At 39.1% G+C, this 22,237-nt stretch overlaps 1 protein-coding gene across 5 annotated transcripts in view; it reads right to left on the bottom strand.

Annotated features, from left to right (window-relative positions):
* The window catches only part of ESR1 (estrogen receptor 1), a 380,605-nt gene that overhangs the window by 177,058 nt on the left and 181,310 nt on the right, over positions 1-22,237 (bottom strand). For all 5 annotated transcript variants that reach the window (XM_047860318.1, XM_047860317.1, XM_047860320.1 and 2 more), the window contains one exon: positions 22,040-22,156. In XM_047860318.1, coding sequence (XP_047716274.1) covers positions 22,040-22,156 — 117 coding nt within the window. The remainder of the gene's footprint in view (positions 1-22,039; positions 22,157-22,237) is intronic.

The raw sequence follows: 22,237 nt of genomic DNA, 5'->3' as shown, positions 1-22,237 counted from the left end.
GGACTCCAGTTTCTGGAATTGTATTCAATTTACATTACTGTGGATGCGGCTGTGAGCAGGAGGGAGGCCCTTCCAGAATGAGAGCAGGTTACAAAGTGAGACAGCAGAGTTTTAAAGCTTCTGATTGATTTTCAGAGAGAGTTAGTGGGAGCTATAAGGATTTAGGAAAAGGAAATATAAGAAAGATACAGACATGGGAAGAAACAGGAAAACTCACTGAGTAAAAAACAAAGAAAGATCCATTTGGGTTTTGCCCTGCTCTATTTTTGTAACCATTAATTTATTATTCTCTGTATAGGGTTTGCGGCTACCACTTACTCTAGCATCTAGATCTGCTCTGCCCAATCCAGCAGGCACTAGCCACATGTTGCTGTTTAAATTCAAATTTAATTGAAGTGGAATGGAAAAGTTCCTCACCCTAGCAACATGTCAGGTGCCCAATAGCCCCATATGGCTAGTGGATACAAAAACGGGTGAAGGCCATCAAGAGGTAAGAACTTTCAGTTATAAAATAAATAAATCACAGGGATAAAAAGTATAGCATAGAGAATGTAGTCAGTAATATTGTAATAATTTTGTACGATGGCAGAGGTTAACTACATTAATCACGGTGAGTGCTGAGTAATGCGTGTCATTGTTGAATCACCATGATGTACACCTGAAACAAATATAATAGTACATGTCAACTATACTTCAATATGGAAATAAATAACAAAACAAGGTTGGCTTTCAAATTACTTTTGGCCAAGGCACCACATGCTGTAGAAAAAAGTATGGAATTTCTAGCTGGACAAACACGGAGTTCAAATCTTCACTCTACTGGCAACTAATAGTCAAATTACTCAAACTCTCTGAGACTGAGCTTGGTCGTTGATAAAATTATTTTAAAAATCTACTGCACTTGGGGGCGCCTGGGTGCCTTGGTCGGTTAAGTGTCCAACTTCGGCTCAGGTCATGATCTCACGATCCGTGAGTTCGACCCTCGCGTCAGGCTCTGTGCTGACAGCTCAGAGCCTGGAGTTGGTTTCAGATTCTGTGTCTCCCTGTCTCTCTGCTCCTCCCCTGTTCATGCTCTGTCTCTCTCTGTCTCAAAAATAAATAAACATTAAAAAAAATTTAAAAATCTACTGCACTTGACGGTTGCACAGCCATGGGAATGTGCTCAATACCACAGAATTGTACACTTCAAAGTGGTTGAAACTGTGAATTCTGTCATGTATCTTACACCACAATTTAAAAACTCTGCTGCAAAAGAAATGGACAGAACAGAACATTTCTATTATTCTAAATTTCTAACAGAAATTCTATTAAGCAGTGCTACATGAAATATGTGGTATATCCTTCCGGAACTGTCAGAAGTGACAAAGATGTTGCTGCCAGCGGAATATCGTCTCTGCCTAGTTTTTGCAATAATGATAACTGGTCACCACACCTTCTCTACCCCCTCTCTTATCATACGTGTTTCCATGTTCATAGCATCTTCCTGCTGGATTGGCTTGTGGTCTCCACCTCCAGTTCATTCCCTCCCTGTCCAAAAGCCAGCCAAAGCTGAGAAAGACAATATGTCAGCATTCCTACCTGTCCATCTGGTGAAGCGTATAATTAAATCATGCTCCCAGACAGAGACAGCAAACAGTCCACGCCCACACCCAAGGCCTGGGCAAAAGCTGCCTTCCATCGTCAAAAACACAAACATGACCAATAAGCATATTAATACCCCGAACACCAGGGATCTGATACTGATATCTCAACATTATGATGATGCGTTGAATGAACTCATTCAATGATATTTCTGAGCTCACCTAAACATCTCCCACTCCTCACCCACACCACTCCCTAACAGCTCAGTTGGCCCAGAGGCTATGCTTCGCCCAAGCTTTTCGGCCCCGAACCCAGTGGTAGCTAGGGAACTACTTATGGCACTTGCCCACATGCCTTCCAGAAATGGTCTCCATTCCCAGAACCCTTGCCTGCTGGTGGGTGTCCTGCCCCTGTAGACAGATATCCTGACACTGGCTTATACAGTGACTCCATCTGCAAACCTCCCTAGTAGCTGAACCCGGTCTTTTCTTTGCTATACCCATCGAATGCAGTGCCTTGGACTGACACTGACTTCGTGAAGCTCATGTAACTTTTCTCTTCTTCCCCTGTTCTCTGGCCCAAGGTGCAAGAAGGCCTCTCATCCCGACTCCGTTGGCCCTCTTCCTTGGTCCCATAACTAGTTTCAAGTTGGAGAATTCCTCAATTATGACAAAATTCACTAAAATTCCCACACCTCTTTGCCCCACAGCAAATGGCTAGCACATACCCCAGGGATTCTGTGCCAATGTGATGAGGCTTTTGCTTTGACTTTCAGTGCCCTATATGGAATAGAACCCATGACCTTGGTGTCATTAGCACCAAGCTCTCACAGGCTGAGCTAACACTCTTCTAAGTTTCAGGAGAAGTTTAAGGTCACAGAGATTGGGTTGCCCTTTTCCATTTTATTCTCTGAAGATAAGGTGAATTACCTTGATTGCAGAAGTTGCCCAAATAAAAATATTTCAACTTGGTGATTTTTTGGAACAGTGTGTACTCTGAGTAGATGTGGGGCAAGCAATCAGAATAAGCTACCAGGTATCAGTTACAAAATCCCTCTGAAGAGAGACCTGATGACAGTGGGGTGTCTTGCTGAGAAAAAAAATTACTTTAAACATAAAACCATCCAACTCTTCACCAGTCATTGCCTTAAGAAAACACATTCACATAAAAGAATGGGGCATAAGTCATTGTTTCAAAACAATTTTTTTCTCGATTGTTCAGAAAGCTTTCATTGTTCGTGAAAGCTCTTTGTTCCTCACTTAGCTTTGTCCCACTTGCCTTCAAGAGGGATTGAAAACATGCTGATAAGGAATGGAGGAGTTAATTTATTTGTCCACAGCTTCATGAAGTATCTCCACTAGTCATTGGTGCTTTAGTTTTAAGCAAGGAGGGGGCAAGGTATGCAGTTAGTGGCTTTCATGTGTCCTTGCCATTTGCAATGACAGCTGCCTTCCATCATCAAAAACACAAATATGACCGACAAGCATCTTATTAATACCCCAAACACCAGAGATTTGATACTGATATATCAACATTATGGTGATGAGTTGAATAACTCGTTCAATGGTATTTCTGAGCTCACCTAAAATATAATTAAGTACCAAATGAGGAAGAAAATATTTACAGTTGTGAAATTTATCAGCTAGATACAATAATAAGAACGTACACAGTTGTTACAGCAAGATAGCTGGTCAATCTCACTCCCAAATGAGCAGAAGAGACATAAAAAGAATTACCATGAATAAAATTTCTTAAAACTGAAAAAAAATGGAGAGATGTTTTCCCACTAAATCTACATAAGAATATCAAAGCTTTTTTTTATTTTATTCATAAATAATTCATGCACACTGTTGAAAATACAAAATATGCAGAGAAATAAGAAGTGGAAAATAAAAACCATACATAATTCCCTTACCTAGGACTAACTGTTGCTACCCCTTTCTTGTCTATCCTTCCAGAACCATTTATGCATTCATTTATTCACTATTTTCTTTATTGCTCAGTACAAACCTATATAAATTAAAAGGCTTAAATACAATTTGTAATTCACTTTCCTCATTTTGGCAACATACATCAAAACTGTATACATTTTGACTCAGCAATTCAAGTTCTAGAAATGAATCCTAAATAAATAATTACTGTGGTGTCCCAAGATTTAACAAGAAAGCTGTTCATAGTCTTGTTTAAAATCATGACAGTTAGGGGTGCCTGGGTGGCTCAGTTGGTTAAGCGTCTGACTCTTGATTTCAGCTCAGGTCATGATCTCATGGTTTGTGAGATCGAGCCCCATGTTGGGCTCTGTGCTGACAGTGCAGAGCCTGCTTAGGATTCTCTCTCCCTCTTTCTCTGCCCCTCCCCAGCGCTAAATAAATAAATAAATACTTACATCAAATAAATAAATAAATAAACAAACAAACAAACATTTTTTTAAAATCTTGAAAGCTAGGTGCTTGCTTCAGCAGCACATATACTAAAATAGGAAAGAAAATCATGGAAGTTAGAAGCAATATAAATACCAATAATTTAAAAAAATAGTTAAATAAAGTATGCTATGTCTATACCGGAATAGTAATACAGCCACCCTAAAAATCTCGTTTTGAAGAATATTGAAGAGCATGCAAATACATTGAAACAAATAGGCAATATAACCCCAAATTTATAATTTTTTAAGAAATATATGACATATCTGAAATAAGATAATAGAATTTTTTAAAAGGTATGTCTTAAAACTATCAATAAAATGAGATACGTAGGAATATTTTTTTTACTATGGAAGGGCTTTTGGAGGAAATTTTACAATATTACTGAAGGCCATTTAAAAAACCCAAAATTAATAGCTTTATAATGTCAATGGCTGGGAAGACTAAATATCACAAAGATGTCAATAGTCCCTAAATTAATTTATAAATTCAATGCAATTTCATTAAAAGTTAATTTAAAAATTCCACTGGAAGCAAAAATAGCCATGAATAGCCAAAATAATTTTGAAGAAGAACAAAGTCCTTTCTAAGAAGGATTATAAAGTCAAAGTAATTACAAAGTTATGGAAATTGAAACTGGTTTTAGTGAAGGCATAAACAAATAGAGGGGAAAAAAACAGCAAAGAGAGCTCAGAATCAGATTCTCATACACAGGAACTTCATAGATAATGGAGATACTTTATAGATCAATGAGAAAAGAATATTATTTAATTAATAGCTCTGAAATAATCTGGTTATCCAGATGGAAAAAAAATTTATATCCCTACCTCATATCATAAACAAAATTCTCTTTCAGCTGGAGTAAGTAACAAAATGTGACAAAAATACTTGAATAGTTTTAAAACAGAACATAGATAAATAACTGTATAGTGTTCAGACAGGGAAGGATTTATTAAACAGAATTCAAAGCACAAACTATAAAGAAACAGTATGATAAATTTCATACCTTAAAAATTAAAATTAAAATTCTATGAAATAGATGACACAATAAACAAAAAAAGACAAGCTACATACTAGGTGAATACATTTGCAAGACACAAAATAAATAAAAAATTAGAATCCAGAATATACAAAGAACTCTGAAGAATCGATAAGAAAAGACAACCCAGTGTTTCTGTACATTTTCCTTGCTGGCGTTTTGTTGCTATTGTGTATTTGGACATTAAAATTCAGAGCTGTTTATAGGTGTCAATTTAAGGGACTTTTTTTTTAAATCTAGTTCATTATTTTTAACACTTGCCTAATCCAGTTTCACTTAATTTTAAAAATATTTATGAGTCCTAGATAAAATTCACTTTCAAATTATTTTTAATGGTTTTTTAATGATTTTTAATGATTTTTTTAAAGATTTTTAATGATAATTTTTAAAAACTATGTATTTTTTATTTCCTTTACTGGATTTTCAACTGTTTCTTTCTTAAATCATTATTAATCTTAACTGATGCGGTTTCTTAAAAAACAGCCATCTTAAACAAAATGTGCTTCAATTTCCTCACTTGACTAAGTGAATTCTGTCATTCAAGGCCAGGATACAGAGTTCATTGTTTGGGTTTATTCTCAAACTGTTTCACCATCTGTGTAAACAGCTTTTTAAATGTCTTATAGGTCTCAATCTCCTATAATTCTTTTAAAAATGGTATCTAATGTAATCTTTTACCTTCTAACATCAACTTGTTAATTAATGTTACCCTTTAAAATGTCGCGGGGCGCCTGGGTGGCGCAGTCGGTTAAGCGTCCGACTTCAGCCAGGTCACGATCTTGCGGTCCGTGAGTTCGAGCCCCGCATCCGGCTCTAGGCTGATGGCTCAGAGCCTGGAGCCTGTTTCCGATTCTGTGTCTCCCTCTCTCTCTGCCCCTCCCCCGTTCATGCTCTGTCTCTCTCTGTCCCCAAAAAAATAAACGTTGAAAAAAAAATAAAAAAAATAAAATAAAATAAAATGTCTTACATCTGTCTTCCACCATCTTTTCAGATGTGTGTGTGGGACCTAACAGCGAAGCATGATTTAAATTTTCACAAAATCTTTAGTCATTCAATTTTACACTGTATAAGTCTGCAGCTAATATCTTTCTGCTTTCATATAGAAAAGTTAGCCTGCCTATAAGCTACGCTCATGGTGCTCAGGAATCTTTCTTGATTTCTGTATTTCCTCTTTAAATCCTTAGATGCCTCAGATACGGAGAAGTAAACTCTTGGAACAGTTTCACATCTTGCCTCGAACACAAAAGTTTCTCTGTCTTTTTTTTTTTTTTATTTTTTTTTGATGGGACAGCAGTCTGGTTTTGAGGATGATGCCCCAAACCAAGTCTTTAGCTACAAGGAATATTTTATTTAATATGCCTTGATGTCTTTTCCTATATCATCCAATTATTTGAAGTTCAAACCTGTTTTTTCCTATCATTAGGTCCACCTATTCTGCCTGAATTATCAGCAGCTCTTTGTGTGGCTCAGTTATGCGCACCCACTTTGCACTTCACGTCCTCCTCTGGTCTTATTGCTTCTAGCATCCCGAGCACATTCTGAGCACAATTCCCTTGTTAGTCCTTACTTCCTTTGTTCCCCTTCTGTCTTTCAAAGTAGCATCATTTCATCCACCGCCCCTCCAGATGCTGTCTCGTGGCTGTGCCCTAGGTGGCTCTCCTCCAGCCAACTCTGCCTTTTCGTATTTCAGCATTCATTAATTGGACCCGAGTGCTTTGTTGGAGTATTTTCTTTTTTAAATATTCTCAGTATTTTTAAAATTTATCTTGCTAGGGTTTGTTCTGCTATTTGTTTCGTTTAGTTTTGTTCTCTGTCCTTGTATCAGACATTTCCTTATGAATATATAACAGATATGGATGGGAATTTTTTCTGACCCATTACCACTGCTACAAGCCAGAAAGCCACATTTCCTTGGGGGTAAAAAAAAAAAAAAAAATTCTATGTGAAGTGAATCAATTCCACATGTACAACATTTAATTTGGGGAAGGACCCCACTAAACACCTGGGGAATCGCGGCATTGGAGCAAATATGGTTATTCCAAAATCAGTTATTAAAAATTATTGAAACTATTTTTTTAAAAAAACTTTCATGTATGAATTAAAACCATATTGAGGGAGAGAGAATCAAAATGTGTGTGAATACACTAGAAAAAATTGAGCTAATATCTGCTTGCAAGAAATAGTATCTGGAAAATGCGTGATGGAACAGCCACACCGCAACTAATATTTTATAGGAAACCCCACATACAGCATAACAGGCATATTTTTGAATCCTCTACAAAACAATATAATAAACATAAGAATTAGGCTAAAAGGGAAAGACAGAAGTTGACATTCAATAATAAAGACGCTGTACCTAGAACTTCTCATAACCAATACCTATAAAGAGTTTCAGCCATCAACAAACCAGTTTAGCTTTTCTGTGGTTCTGAATATTATTAATGTAATTCAATGATATGGAAATTTTATTTTAACTTAATAGTTCTGGAAATGGATTTTTTATTCTCTTAAAATGAGCTTTTTTTTGGTGCACCCAGGTGGCTCAGTCAGTTAAGTGTCCGACTCTTGGTTTCAGCTGAGGTCATGATCTTGCGATTTCCTGGGTTTAAGCCCCACATCAGGCTCTGTGCTGGCAGCGTGGAGCCTGCTTGGGATTCTCTCTCCCTCTCTCTCTGCCCCTCCCTCAATTGGGCTGTCTCTGTCTCTCTCAAAATAAATAAACCAAAAAAAAGAGCTTTTCTTTGACTATGTGTATAATTTTATTTATTCTTTATGATAGTTGTATTACTTGGTGTTATTACTTTTCATGTTCAAAACTGCATAATAAGTTTTCCACCAGTCTATGCATATGCAAGAAGAGAGGGGGATAAGAGAGAGAGAGAGAGAGAGAGAGAGAGAGAGGTAATTATAGTAGTGGTGTGAATTTCGTCATGCTTATATGATCTGAAGAACAGACTTAGTCCAAGGGAATTGTTCAGCTAAACACTAAAATAAGCCACCTCTTCTCCTTTTTTCTGTTATCATTAAACTCACCATCAGTAACAAATATTCACAAAAACATCACTGCGCAGAGAATAAAACAAGCAAATGACTGTCCTGATAGAAATTAAAAATCTCATTGGAAAGATAGGAGATAAACATATTTTTAAAATACAATGCCAAGTTGTTAGCTTGGCTCAGCTACTGGCATTCAGAAGGTGCAGCAAGTGTTCAGTAAATAAAGATAGATTATATGCAGCACCAGGCAGTTGGCTGGATGCTGGTGGAATAGCACAAAGGTCCGGAAAATGACTGGCAGGGCACTCTGCCACTCACGAGGCCAGGCAGCGGAGAAGACTTGGTGACAATGTTGACCCTAGAGCTAGGTGGTTGGCATCTCTAGGGTAAGTAAAGCAAAGTCTGTGCACCATCAACTCTACCAATGAGAGAAAATGAGCAGTCAGATAAATAAGCTAGAAGTCAAAAATCAAAGCTTCTGTGTAGATGGGGTCATGTCAAAGCTGAGAAATGGAGGTGAGGCAGAGGACAGATGTTGCAGTGTATGCTAACATCAACAGAGCTGAGGTCAAGCAGGAGTCAAGTGCCAAGATGGTGGAAACTGCCCTCTTGCAGTTGGAATTGACTCCACACCAATGTGTCCGTCTTGTCTTCAGGCTGTCAGGGATCAAAAAGTTCACTGCCTGGATTAACACAGGGGCTCTAACAGCAGCCCAACTGACCCTCTGATTAGCACAGAGAAAAAATATTATTAAGTATTCAGAGGAAAAAGGGGATGATTTCCAAGGAGTCCTAAATGAGTTAAAGAGATGGACTTTAGTAAACAGGAAAATTTATTACTAATAAATAAAGTATTAATAACCAACTTGAGATTGAAGGGAGGCATAAAGGGACAAGGTACGTTCTGTGGTCAATGAGCAGCCAAAAGTTTCTTAGGAAACCTGGTTGCTGCAGCCAAAAATTTCTTAGGAGAGTAGGAAAGAAGCATGAAAAAATAGGTGAGATTTCGTGGGTGGAGAAGTTTGAATGCCAGGGTAGGCAACAGGCAAATTGTAGATTCCTTAGGGCTAGACACTACATCCTACATATTACTGATTGCTTTGAACTACATGCTTAATAACTAATTACTTAACAATTCTTGATGGACTGAGATGATGATGATAATCTAGTGGAATTGCATTTTATTTGGACATTAGATTAGGTACATACGGCAAAAATTGTGTGTGCTCTTTATTACCTGTTGTGAGCAACTTTCTGGTTGGATAAAAGCCAAATACAATACTGAAAGCTATACCTTCATTCCTGCACAACCTTATTAGCAATTATTATTATCCTCATTTGACAAAATAAAGGACCTGGGGTTCCGAGGGCTTAAGTATCTTGCTCAAGATCACACATCTCTAGACAGATTTCAAAAGCTGAAGACCAGGGGCGCCTGGGTGGCGCAGTCGGTTAAGCGTCCGACTTCAGCCAGGTCACGATCTCGCGGTCCGTGAGTTCGAGCCCCGCGTCGGGCTCTGGGCTGATGGCTCAGAGCCTGGAGCCTGTTTCCGATTCTGTGTCTCCCTCTCTCTCTGCCCCTCCCCCCATTCATGCTCTGTCTCTCTCTGTCCCAAAAATAAATAAACGTTGGAAAAAAAAAAAAAAAAAAAAAGCTGAAGACCAAAATGCTACACCATATATGAATTATAATGCCTAACATCTGCCAATTCATAATTATCAAAAGATAACTTATGCATTCGATTCTCAGAATAGCCTGATGGGGTAGTTGGTGTTTTCACAGAAGCATGTTTTCTATGAGACTGAGACCCACAAAGAAAAAGAAATAAATCTAGGGTGGGCAGGATGTAACTTGGAAATACGACATATTTCCGGGAACATCAGCCAGAACTTGAAAGTAAATACAATGGGCCAGCTAGCACACTTGAGCTTGCTGGGTGCATTCCTGGGTGCATTAACATCAGTAGGGTCCAAACTGGTGGGTGAGCTAAGACAGCAGGAATTTTTAGGCCCACTCCAATCCTAGGTCTCTTGAGGGGATGTTAATGGTTTCTTTCCACCTTTAGATGAACTGGACTTTGTGGTCAGGGACTACATTTTACCCTTGTGTCTCTAAGACCTTCACATAGTAAATGCTCAGTAAAGGTTATCTGTAAATGATTTAGGCTAAGAAGTTTGGATTGACCTGGCATTTGTTATGTAAAACGTTCTAAATAAAACTGCCTAAAAGTTATTAAAAATAAATGCAATCATAGCCAGTCTTTTAAAGTAAGCTTCTAAAGATATAAACACCTAAGTATAATTCTGTGTGCTTCTTGCCAACTTTTATTTGCTCAAGTCAGGTTTAAACTAAACCGCATGTTGCCTCGAGGTGTAACCAGACTTTTCTTTATACACAACTCCACACTTTACCTTAGGGTCTCTCAGGGCTGGCAAAGATGTCGCAGAAGTCTGACCGCAGGTGTGTTGGTTCACACTTACTGGATACATTTTCAAGCAAACATCACCAGACTACCTTGTGTGATGCTTAATCAGGAACTTCTCAGAAGTCACCATCTAGCCTTTTCCTTTGTCCCACGAGGCAGAAACTAGAAAGTTTCACCGGTTCTTGGGACTCACATCTTAGGCATAACTATTACATCTCTAATAACAGAAAAGAGCGTAGTTATATTGAAGACCTATCCCAACAAACTTAGTTCTTGAATTCTTTCATTTATGTGGCTGTATAATTGGTAGTGACATCATAGCCACATTATATAGTTCGACCATCATGATGGCAGCAACACACGGATTTTTGTGACACTCCCCACTCAGGAGAGATTCTCTTTCTATACTCATTACTGAAGAGAATCGCTCTGGCCATTCCAACAGGTTTTTCCTATCGCTAGTTGCTCTGCAAATTTAGTTTGAAATATGAATATGATGGCTGCTGAGGTCGTTCCTCATATCCAGAAATGCATATACACTATCTTTGCCTTTCGATTCTGACCTCTTCAGTATTAATCTGAACTTAGATTGTACATCATAAAATTTAAGATTTGAAAGATACTTTAGAGACCACTGAGTCCTGAGCTCATTAATTTTTCAAAAGTGAGAACTGACTCCAGAAAAATGAAGTGATCTGTCCAAGGGTCCTCAGAAGAACCAGCTCACACACTTGATCCTTGACCAGGCCTCCTACCTAGCAGAGTTGCCCTTTTTTATACAAAAAGGAAAACAAAGAGACTTTGCAACAAATATTGAAATTGTTATTGGAAAATACTGGAAACCTGTGGCCTGAAGGAGAAAATGTCCTTTTTAAAATTGCATTAAATATTAAGCAATAGTAAGTAATTAAATATTAAGTAACTCTTTAAAGCATATCCATCACCATATAAATTTATTACGGTACATTAGCTGTGCAACTAAGCCAAATGTGTTGATTAACGTTCTTGTTGAAAAGTAGTATTTTGTGTCCACAGCAATCGTTCCTAAGTCATAATTGTGGTCTATCTGATGTTAATATTTTATTTTTGCATGTGTGTATCTTTCACAATGATCTAAATAGCTATAGTTCAGCAAGGCAGTGCGGTGTAATGAAAGGAGCACTGAACTAGGAGTCATGAGTCTTGACCTCTTGTCTGAGCAGTTAACTAGCTGCGTGAGTTGGACACGAACAATCAGCTGAAAACCAAGGAAAAGCAAACAAGCTGGGGCTAGGTGACTTTAGTTCTTCTCAGCTCTAAGCACCATTCATTATCCTCATCACCATCACTGAAACTAAAAGTAAACACATGAAAATTCATGAAGTCTTTGCTTTATAGAATTTAAGAGCAGCAATTCATTCATACAATTTGCTGTCCCCCAAATTCTACGTTCTATAAGTTCTATCCTCAAGAAAGGGTCTCTACATCCTTCCAAGGCCAATTTACTTTTGCAAGAGCAAGTTATAGGAACAAGAGAGAGCCGTCCTGAAATTTCTTCCTGGCCTCAAAAGCCTGTCAGCATTCCCTCTAACTTTCCAGGTCATTCTTAGAAAAGTAAATAAAGATCCCTCTTGCCATCCTGTAAGAACTAAACTGACCTCTAAATAAGCAATCAAATTACTTCAGGATAAAAAAAAAATTAAAATGGCATTCTAACTATAACTTCAATAAAAATTAAATAGGATTGTCGACGTTCTTTGGTCGATTTTATAACAGGCAGGAAGCTCCTACCGAAATATTAAATAGCCTTACCTTTAACTGCTTTTTAAACCGCATTCGTGAGCAGTTGTCACATTCACGTGCAGACCCTAAACCCACATCTGAATAAATTAGTGAAATCTAGCCTATCTGAAACGAGCCCATATACTTCCAGGAGTACTGGCTCACATCTGCTTCGGGGTTTTTCTCACTCATGGTGTCCACTCGTCCTGTATCTAAGGGAGGCATGAAAATGGAATACCTGTTGTTTGCAGTGCTCCAACATAAGCTGTCAGGAATGTGACATGCAGGATTCCCACACTGAGTGAGGAAGGGGAAATAAACCCAGTGGTCACCCCCTGCCCCCGCCACGTCTGAGGTTTTAGGACGCTATAATTATTTTTCAGTCCAAAATCTGAAAAGGTCATATTTCTGGTTGTGATGAATTACAAACATGGCCCTAATTTTTCAACCCCTGCAAGCCTTAAGGACTCAGCCATTTGACTTGTTTTGGCCTATTGGGTATCAGCAGATAATGCAAGCAAAGGCTTGAAACAGGCTTGTGATGTGGGGATGTTCTCCTTTGGGCCTCTGTCATCACCATGAGGCTATGCCTGCACGAGCCTGCCCGGGGAGGAGAGACATGCCAAGCAAAACTGAGTTCATCCCAGCCACTGGAGCCAAAAGAGCCAGACATATGAGTGCACCCAGCAGTTGCCCAGTGGACCTCCCTGCCATGTAATAGATGCTTGTTGTGTTTGCCATTGAGATTTTGAGGCGAGGTTCTGTGATACAGTAGAAGCTAACTACTATACTCCAGGTTTTAGGTTCCCAGAAGATAGTCTCCCTTAATTAAAACAAAACAAAACAAAACAAAAAAACCTCCATCTTTCAATCTATTCAGAGTTCTACAGTGATCATGTACTTTCAGTTCGTTCATTCATTCTAGTAATTCATGCATACGCTACAGCTATTTATTGGCTGCCTAGTATATGCAGTCACTGATCGATGTGCTTGTAATATATCAGTAGACCAAATACACCAATGTGTTTTATTTGTTCGTAAACACCCATCCCGAGCTTACTTTCTAGTAAGAGAGACAGACATCAAACAATAAACATAATCTAAAATTAATCTTATGGTATATTACAAGGTGGAAATACAATGGAAAAACAAAGGAGTGGAGTAGGCTGGGGGCGTAGGGAGGTAAGACTACTGCAGAATGTGTGGGCAAGTAAACTGTTCTACTAAACAGAATGGTCAGGGCATGCCTCACTGACAAAATGATAATGGAGCAAAGAACTGGAGGCAGGTGAAGGAGTTCTGCACACAGGTCTCCAGGGGAATGGCATTCCAGGGAAAGGGAAGAGTCAGAGTAAATGGTCCAAAATAGAGTGTGTCTGGGGTTAAGGGTGCCCCCAGAGCTCAAGTAGAATGAGCAAGAGACACGGTGACAGGAACAGAGGTGAAAGAGGCAAACGTAGGGAGGAAGTAGATGACAAGGGACTTGAGGCCACTGTAATGACATCGGCTGAGTGAACAGAAGCCCATGCAAGGTTTTGAGAAGAGAAGTGGTCTGATTTGATTTCCACTTTTAATGTGTCTGCAGGGGGAACAGACCATAGGGAAGCAAGGGAAAAAGCAGGTAGTGCTTCAGCGATAAAGTAGGAGAAAGACGATGGTGGTTTAGACCAGCATGACAATAAAAGTGGTGAGAAGTGGTCAGATTCTGAGAGTATCTGAAGGTAAAGCCACCGTAGCTTCCTGAATGTGAGGTATGAGGAAAACAGAAGAGTCAAGGATGACCCAAATGTTTTGGCATAAGCCATTCAAAAGATGAAGTTATTAGCTAAGACGGGAAAGATTGAAGATAAAGCATATTCGAGGGGATATATAGGGGATTCGAGTTTGACCAAATGGAGTTGGGAGATGTTTATTAGATACCCAAATGAGGAAGTCACATGAGCAGTTGCATTTAGGGTTGGAAGTATAAATTTAGGAGTCGTCAGCATATAAATGGTATTTTTTTTCTTTTTTTAAACTGTACTTAAATCCAAGTCAGTTAACATCTAGTGTAGTAATGGTTTCAGGAGTAGAACTCAGTAATTCATCACTGACATACAACACTCAGTGCTCATCCCGACAAGTGCCCTCCTTAAAGCCCTGGGACTAGACGATACCAAAAAGGAGTTGAGACAGAGAACAGAAGAGGTCCCTGGACTAAATAAACCCTGGGCCACTCCAATATTAAGAGGTCAGAAAAGATGATGAGAAACACACAAAGACCTAAAAAAGAGTGACCACCGGGGAAGGAAGAAAACTAAAAGAGTATATGGTTCTGGAAGCCAAGTAAAGAAAGTAGATTAAGAAGGAGAGGATTATCTACTGTGTCAAAAGCTGCTAACTCGTCAAGATGCGTACTGAGAACTGTCTGTTGGATCTAGAAGCGTGAAAGTCGTTGGTAACCCTGACAAAAGCAGTCTGGGTTGGTGTAGTCAGTAGGGCATCCATCTTCAAAGTGAGCTGATCCCATCATACTCTGCCCAATCTGTAAGGAAGCTGTTCTGTCTCCATCAAGAGATCTGAAGGCAGCATGGCTCTTACAGGCGTGGCAGTGCTGGGCTACCTGCCATCACATTTCACCCAACTGAACTAAATAGCCACAGATGCTGACCTGCCTCCACCCCTATCAGGCAGCTGAGAGCACAATGCATCAGGACATCGCTTCATTTTTACCAGTGTTTGGATAGAACGACTTGTCACCTCATTTTCCCCATTCATGCTAAACTAATGGATTCCAATGTTGTCATTACCCACCTCCTCTTTTCTCTGAATTCAGAGTTAGTCCCGACACACTCCACGTCCCCTACTACTGCCATTGCTTCCACCACTGCTAGAGCAGAAAGAGGCAGCTATTCATAAGTTAGCTATGAACTTGGCAGGCCCAATGACCTTAGCTCCCCAGGTCAACAGATCACTGAAGTCTTAGTATCACCATGTTCTCTAGAAGAATAGAGCAAGGTGGGTTCTTTTACTCTGGATTTCTTCTGTCTGGAGTATGTGCCTGTGTTTGCGTACCTTAACTTAGTGATATGCCACCCATGGTTTTAGTCAATTATTTTTCATGTTAAATGTGAGTGGCAGCATGGAGTACTTACTGTAAACAGGTGTGCTGGAAAAAAGAAAGAACTCTGAATCTAGAACTCTAGGCTCAATTCTTCTGCTAGGTAGTTCCGAGACTTTGATCAAGTCACTTAATCTTTCTAGCCTCAGGTTTCTTACCTAGAAGATGAAGGAGTTAGATTAGATCCATGGTTTGCAAACTGTGTTTTTTCGCGCCCTGGGGTTCCTAGAAGGTCTCTCAGGAACACCAAACTGAGGGAAGAGAGTCTATGCCAAATCAGCTTTCATCTGTCTTATAGACTGATGTCTATAAGTCTTATAGACTTCTACGGCTGGTAGAAGCATTTGATTGCTTTAAATGTTGCAAAGCACTGAATTTGTAATCTTTAAGGTCCTATATGCATTCAAGGACTTAATTCAGTATATTGCTTTGTCTGTAAATGAAAAATGATCATATGGGGGAAATCTTGAATAAATTAAACATCCATGATATGCCTTAGTAAAATAATATTTTAATAGCATAAACATAAAGGTACTTAAAATATAAATATATAGGTGCTTAAATATGTATCCGTCGCTTAAAACGTGCAGAATCTCTTTGGTCAAGAGCAGCTAGCTTTTCTTTAACATTTTGCTTAAATCAGACCCTAAACAGGAAGCCCTAACCCTGCCTTCTGTAAAATCCTCAATTCACATGCAGTTACAATTCTCACAAGAATTACTGGACAATCCCAAGAAAGAACCTCACGTTTACATTCTCAATTCATTGATTTGGTTCTACCATCATTCATATTAATAATCAGTCAATTACTCTTGGTAAAAGATAGCCAATGTAGGATTAAGGGAAACCTAATTTCCTGGAGTGGGAGCTTATCCCTTCAAGACAATGAATTATAGTAACTCATGATGAGAAATATTAACCTGAGGCAACAAGGAAATATTTTATTTTCCAATTCTTCATTGGGCTTTTGAGTTATTTTGGACATATAACAGGTATCTCCCCATCTATATTATTAGTATCTTTTCACTTCTAAATTTTAACAACTTATTTAATTTATTTATTGTCTTGGAATAGTTCTCAAAATGAAACTATAACATCGTTATCAAAATAAAGAAAGACTAGTCAATATTACTTTATTTCAAATTTCTTCTTTTTTTAAGTACAGCTGACACACAAAGTTACATTAATTTCAGGTGCACAACAAAGTGATGTGACAAGTTTATACATTATGCTACACTCACCACAAATATACCTACCATCTGTCACCACACATCGGTATTAAAATATCACTGACTCTATTCCCTATGCCGTGCCTTTGATTCCGTGACCTATTCATTCCATAACTGAAAGCCTGTATCTCCCACTCCCCTTCAAATCTCTTTGTAAGATGTTACAAGGAAACAACCAGAATCGGCAGTGCATGTCTACCAATTAATTTCCTCCATCAATTAATTTCTGTGTCCCAATTTCCTCTTTTCCTTTTTCAATGTGGAAAATGAAAACCTTGCCACCAACACATTTTGAGTCTATTGTGAGAAAAGAATTTTAACGGGTTTGTGTAATAAATCTCTGACATCACCAAAGGAAAAACACAACAAATCTCACTCCACATGAAGCTCTAGCCAATGTGTGACTCCAAAACGAAAAAAAAAAAAAAAGAAAAGGCAGATGTGGCTGAGCCAGGTTTTTATTCCCCGCAAAGGAATTAGATATTCATTTCCCATGACAAGTGATGAAACTGCCATTCTCTTTTTTCCAACAACAACAAAAGAGAAAGAGAGAGAGAGAGAGAGAGAGAGAGGGAGAAAAGGAAAGATATAATAGCTAACACTTGTGTGGTACTTTAAATTTATAAAGTACTTTCATATGTTATGAATTGCAATTTTTGTAACAAACTTGTTAAGTAGAAATTATTTTTATTTTACATCTGAGGATAATGAAGCTCATCAAAGTGACTATACCAGGATTGCTCAGCAAGTCTGAAGAGCAGCAGTACTTAGACCAGGAAATCCAACTCTGAAGCCTCCCCTCTTTCCACAAAACAAACTAGAATAGCAGATTCTTTGATAACAATTGTACCCCTTGGGAGTCAGATGGTCTGAGTAATATGCTGGCTCGGACTAACCCAGGAGAGGTTGGCTAAAGCTTTGAACTTCCACTGACCATTCTCATCTTCAGCTTCCAACCCAATCTCAACTTGTCTTCTGGCTTTTTTTGCCACTTCATATGCAAATGTCCTATTTGTACCGAAAAGACAGGACACTGGTGGAAGGGACTGGGTCTTATTTATGTTTGCTGTCTCCATAATAGCTCACGCGTAAGAAAGTCTAGTTGTATGTAAGTGATGAATCACTGAATTCTACTCCTGAAACCAATATTGCACTGCATGCTAACTAAAATTTAAATTGAAAAAAAAAATTTTTTAAAGAAGCTCTCAACAAGTAACTGTTTAAGTGAATTGAGTCATCCATCTTGAACACTTATTCTGTGACTTGCTATGTCCTAGCTCAGTAAACAGGACAGAGAGAGAGTCCCTGCCATCATGGAGTTTATGGCCAGTTGTTGAATAGCTAACAATAATTACAGTAACTAGAGAAGAGCTATTTGCTATCAAAGTTGAACACCGGGAACTAACCCAGCGTGAAGCAACAGGGAAGGCCTCCCTGAAGAAAAGACATTTAATCTGCCTTCTAAGGTTGAAGGGGAGGGGCACAGGTGAGGAGGAAAATGCAACTGAGGCAGAGAGACTAGCATGTGCACAAAGATGGGGAAATGCATCCCCTAAAGCACATCTTAAATCCTGCATCTTGGGACATCTGGGTGGCTCAGTAGGTTAAGCATCCGATTTCAGCTCAGGTCACGGTCTTACAGTTTGTGAGTTCGAACCCCGCATCGGGCTCTGCGCTGACAACTCAGAGCCTGGAGCCTGCTTCAGATTCTGTGTCTCCCTCTCTCTCTGTCTGTCCCTCCCCCACTTGTGCTCTTTCTCTGTCTGTCAAAAGTAAATAAATAAACATTTAAAAAAATTTTTCAATCCTGCACGTTACTGAACTACCTTGGCTCAGAACCAAATCTAATAATGATGTTGGGATTTTCAGGGTAAAGTAGGCATCGTAAGGAATTCAAATAATTTCCTCATGTAGATAAATCATGTACTCTTTCAGATCTTTAGAACATTTCAGTAAATTTTTTCAGTCTTGCTAAAAAAAAATAGGGGGTAGGTGTAGGGTTCTCTCTCTTTTATCTGAAACTAATTATTTTATGTCATATGTAGAAATTCAATATTCTAATTGGTGTCAAATCTGGTTAAGAAGCTGGATTCTTATGAAACCAGTAGGAAATGTTGTAAAGATTTATTTAGTCACAGCTGTTTTCACAAGTAATTTCAAATTTTATAGTTATAATTGTACTTCCAGTTGTAAATTAAGTCTTCAGTAGGATTTGGAGAGTTGTTATACAAGGTGTCATGAGGTTATGTGTGTGGTATTCCATGTTGTGGAAAATACAATAAATTCCATTGCTATAAAGGTAAACACTTTACACATATAATTAAAGTGGAATGTTTGCACAGCCTATAATTTTACAACTTTAAAGCTGGGCATAAAACTTACATATGTATACAAACTGCCAGAAAGACACGTTTTTATTATATGTAGACAGATACTGAATAACCACTGAGAAATCCCTCTGAGATATTAAGTACAGAGTTTTGTTTCCCATCCCCCCTCAAGTTTATGTTGAAGCCCCAACCCCAGTACCTTAGAATGTGACTGTATTTGGACACAGAGGCTTTAAAGAGATAATAAAGATTAAATAGGGTCATATAGATAGGTCTAATCCAATAGGCTGGTGTCCTTATAAGAAGAAGGGAAAACACCAGGGACGTGTGAATACGGAGAAAAGGCCATGAGAGGACACAGTGGGAAGGTGGCCATCTTCAAGCCAAGGAGAAAACCCTCAGATGAGACGAAACCTCTGACACCCTCACCCTGGCCTTCCCAGCCTCCAGAACTGTGAGAAAATACATTTCTGTTGTTTAAGCCATCAGGTCTATAGTATTTTGATAGAGCAGCTGTTACAGATCAGATATAAATAATATCATATACATAAATAATATATATATTTAAAATGACATATATTTATAAATATATATTATTTCCCACCAAAATTCATATGTTGAAGTCACAACCTGCAATGCGACTGTATTTGAAATAAGGCCCTTATGGAAGTACTCAAAGATTAAATAAGGCCATAAAGGTGGGGTCCTAACCCAGTAGGACAGACACCCTTATAAGAAGAGAGACAATACCACAGAATGCTTCCCCCATGTCTGTGCCCACAGAGAAAAGGACGCAGTGAGAAGGCAACTATCAGAAAGCCTGGGAGAGAGGTCTTATCAGAAACTGAATTTTCCAGCACCTTCTTCTTGGACTTTTAGCCTCCAGAATTGTGAGAAAATTAATTTTGTTGTTTAAACCGCCCCCGCACCCTCCCACCCCCTGGCTATAGACTTTGTTAAGGCAGGCCAACCAAACTAATACAGCAGCAAACTAACACAGATACAGGTTTCGGTCATAAATACACATGTATGAGTATATGCATGCACATGCAGACTAGCGAGGTGCGGTCAGATTATCTAGAGTTGGATCTGATGATGGTGGGAAGACCTTTATTATGTCTTTGCATATTAAGATTTTTGTCAGACTACCAATGAGTATACATAATTTATGTTTATGCAGCCAGACCGTATCTGGATATAAATTAGGAAAGACAGAATTGTTTTTATGAAGTGGGGTCAATGCATGGGTACTCTCAAGGGAAAACATGCTTTGGAAATATTCACAAATTGATTACTGCAGCTTTCAGAGAGAAAGGAAGAGGCTGGGCTTAATCTACCTGACGTTGTCAAGAAAGCACATTAAATTTGGACTCTACTGGTTCAAATTAAACTTTTTACACGTAGATGTTATATTCCTGTCACTTATCAAGTTACCTTAAGAAGCTTTTTATTAAGCCTGACTAATTCTCTAATGGTACAAAGAAAGATGAGTTCCTTAAATATTTAATCCATTTGTGACTCAAAGTGTCACTTTCAGAATGTGGCTGTTAAATTCTTAGAATTAATTACCCTTTGAATTGAAACTGCTTTGTCAGACATTCAAGACATACAGTCACAGCTCATACAATGCATAAATTCAACATTTCATCTGTTCATCAAGAGACTTTATTCCAAATGCTGTATTTAAAATCCCAACCTGGCAGTCTTGTTTGTGACCATGGAACTCAGGAATCTTCGACGGTAAGAGTCCTACCCACCAAGTTCTTGGTCTTTCTCCTGCTTCCTCCTTCATCCAAGTGTTAATGAGCTAAAGGTTAGCCACCCTCTATCTGCACAATCTCTATTCTTTTTCACTGTAACTCTGTTCTCCTTAACCCATCCCGAATCTCGTCTCCTTCAGAAAGCTTTTCCCCTATGACAGCAGGCAACCACATCATAGGCCCCTCTCCCCCTTTGTATCCTCCTGAAACACTGAATACGCCATGACTTTAATTACGCATTTTTTATCTGTTCTCTCTCAGTACCTTGAAGGCTACCCAAGACTAGCATCTGTGTTCCTCAAGGCTGGATCCCCAAGAAGACAAGATCAATCAGGCAACCACATCAATGGAGCACCTTATACCCCCAAAACCAGACACTGGATTCCCATAAAACAAAACTGGAAGACTGGATACAAGAGGGGACAGAAAACCACAAATACACACACACACACACACACACACACACACACACACACAGCCATTGCCACAAAGACACAAGCACACAGGCACAAATCCTGAGTGCCACATGATTTGTTAGCGCTCAGGATTCATTCCTGAGGTGCTGCTCCCAGTACCATGCCAGGTGCTAAGGTTACAGCAGTTGCTGGTTGAGTCAATTTCTGAAGGAGAAAGCTATCTTTTGATTGAAACTTAAATTCCCTCGAGGGATGTTAAGAGATTGGAAGATTATACATTAGCTATTTAGCTTTCACATTGACAAGTCTCAGTTTAGGGAAGACCTATTCTCAGACACCGTTTTCTAACGTTAGCAATATAAACAATCACTGGAAAATACTTCTAGCATAATTCCCTGAGCAGGCTTCCTTTCCTTCCACCACCACCTCCCACACCCCCTCTGACTTAAAATATAAGTATTTACATGTAAAACGTAAAACACAAAATGGCATTTTAGAATCTCCAGTTCCAGTCACTTTCTATTTTTTTTACAAAAAAAAAAAAAAAGCATGTCATAAAAAAGACTTCTGTTGCAATGAAAAATAGAACTAGGAAACAACTAATTAGAAGGGAAAACACTCCACTGCCACGGTTGTTGGGACAGAAACAGCCAGGGGCGCCTGCGTGACACAGCCAGGTAGGCATCCGACTCTTATCTCGGGGCGGGTCCTGATCTCATGGCTCTCGAGTTCGAGCCCCCCATGGGGACGTGCGCTGATAGCGTGGAGCCTGCTTGGGCTTCTATCTCTCTTTCTTTCTGCTCCTCCCCGGCTTGTGCTCAGTCTCTAAGCAAATAAATACACATTTAAACTTTTTTAAGAAAAGAAAAGAAGAGAAGAGAAGAGAAGAGAAGAGAAGAGAAGAGAAGAGAAACAGCCAGTGCTGGGCGACAGGCATGCACTCCCCCGGCAGGCAAGCACCCTGGCTGGCAGGTACCTACCGCCTTTCATCATGCCTACTTCATAGCACTTCCGGAGCCGGCAGGCCTGACAACTCTTCCTCCTGTTCTTATCGATCGTGCACTGGTTGGTAGCTGGACACATGTAGTCATTATGTCCTAGTAAGAGCAAGAGAACAGAATTCACATTATTTCAGGAAACAGAGCCAGTCAGAATCGACGGGGAAGCTGCCTGTTTTC

Source organism: Prionailurus viverrinus, chromosome B2, assembly GCF_022837055.1.
Source record: "Prionailurus viverrinus isolate Anna chromosome B2, UM_Priviv_1.0, whole genome shotgun sequence".
In the NCBI taxonomy this organism is placed as follows: Eukaryota; Metazoa; Chordata; class Mammalia; order Carnivora; family Felidae; genus Prionailurus; species Prionailurus viverrinus.
This window is presented reverse-complemented; position numbering and strand designations above follow the sequence as displayed.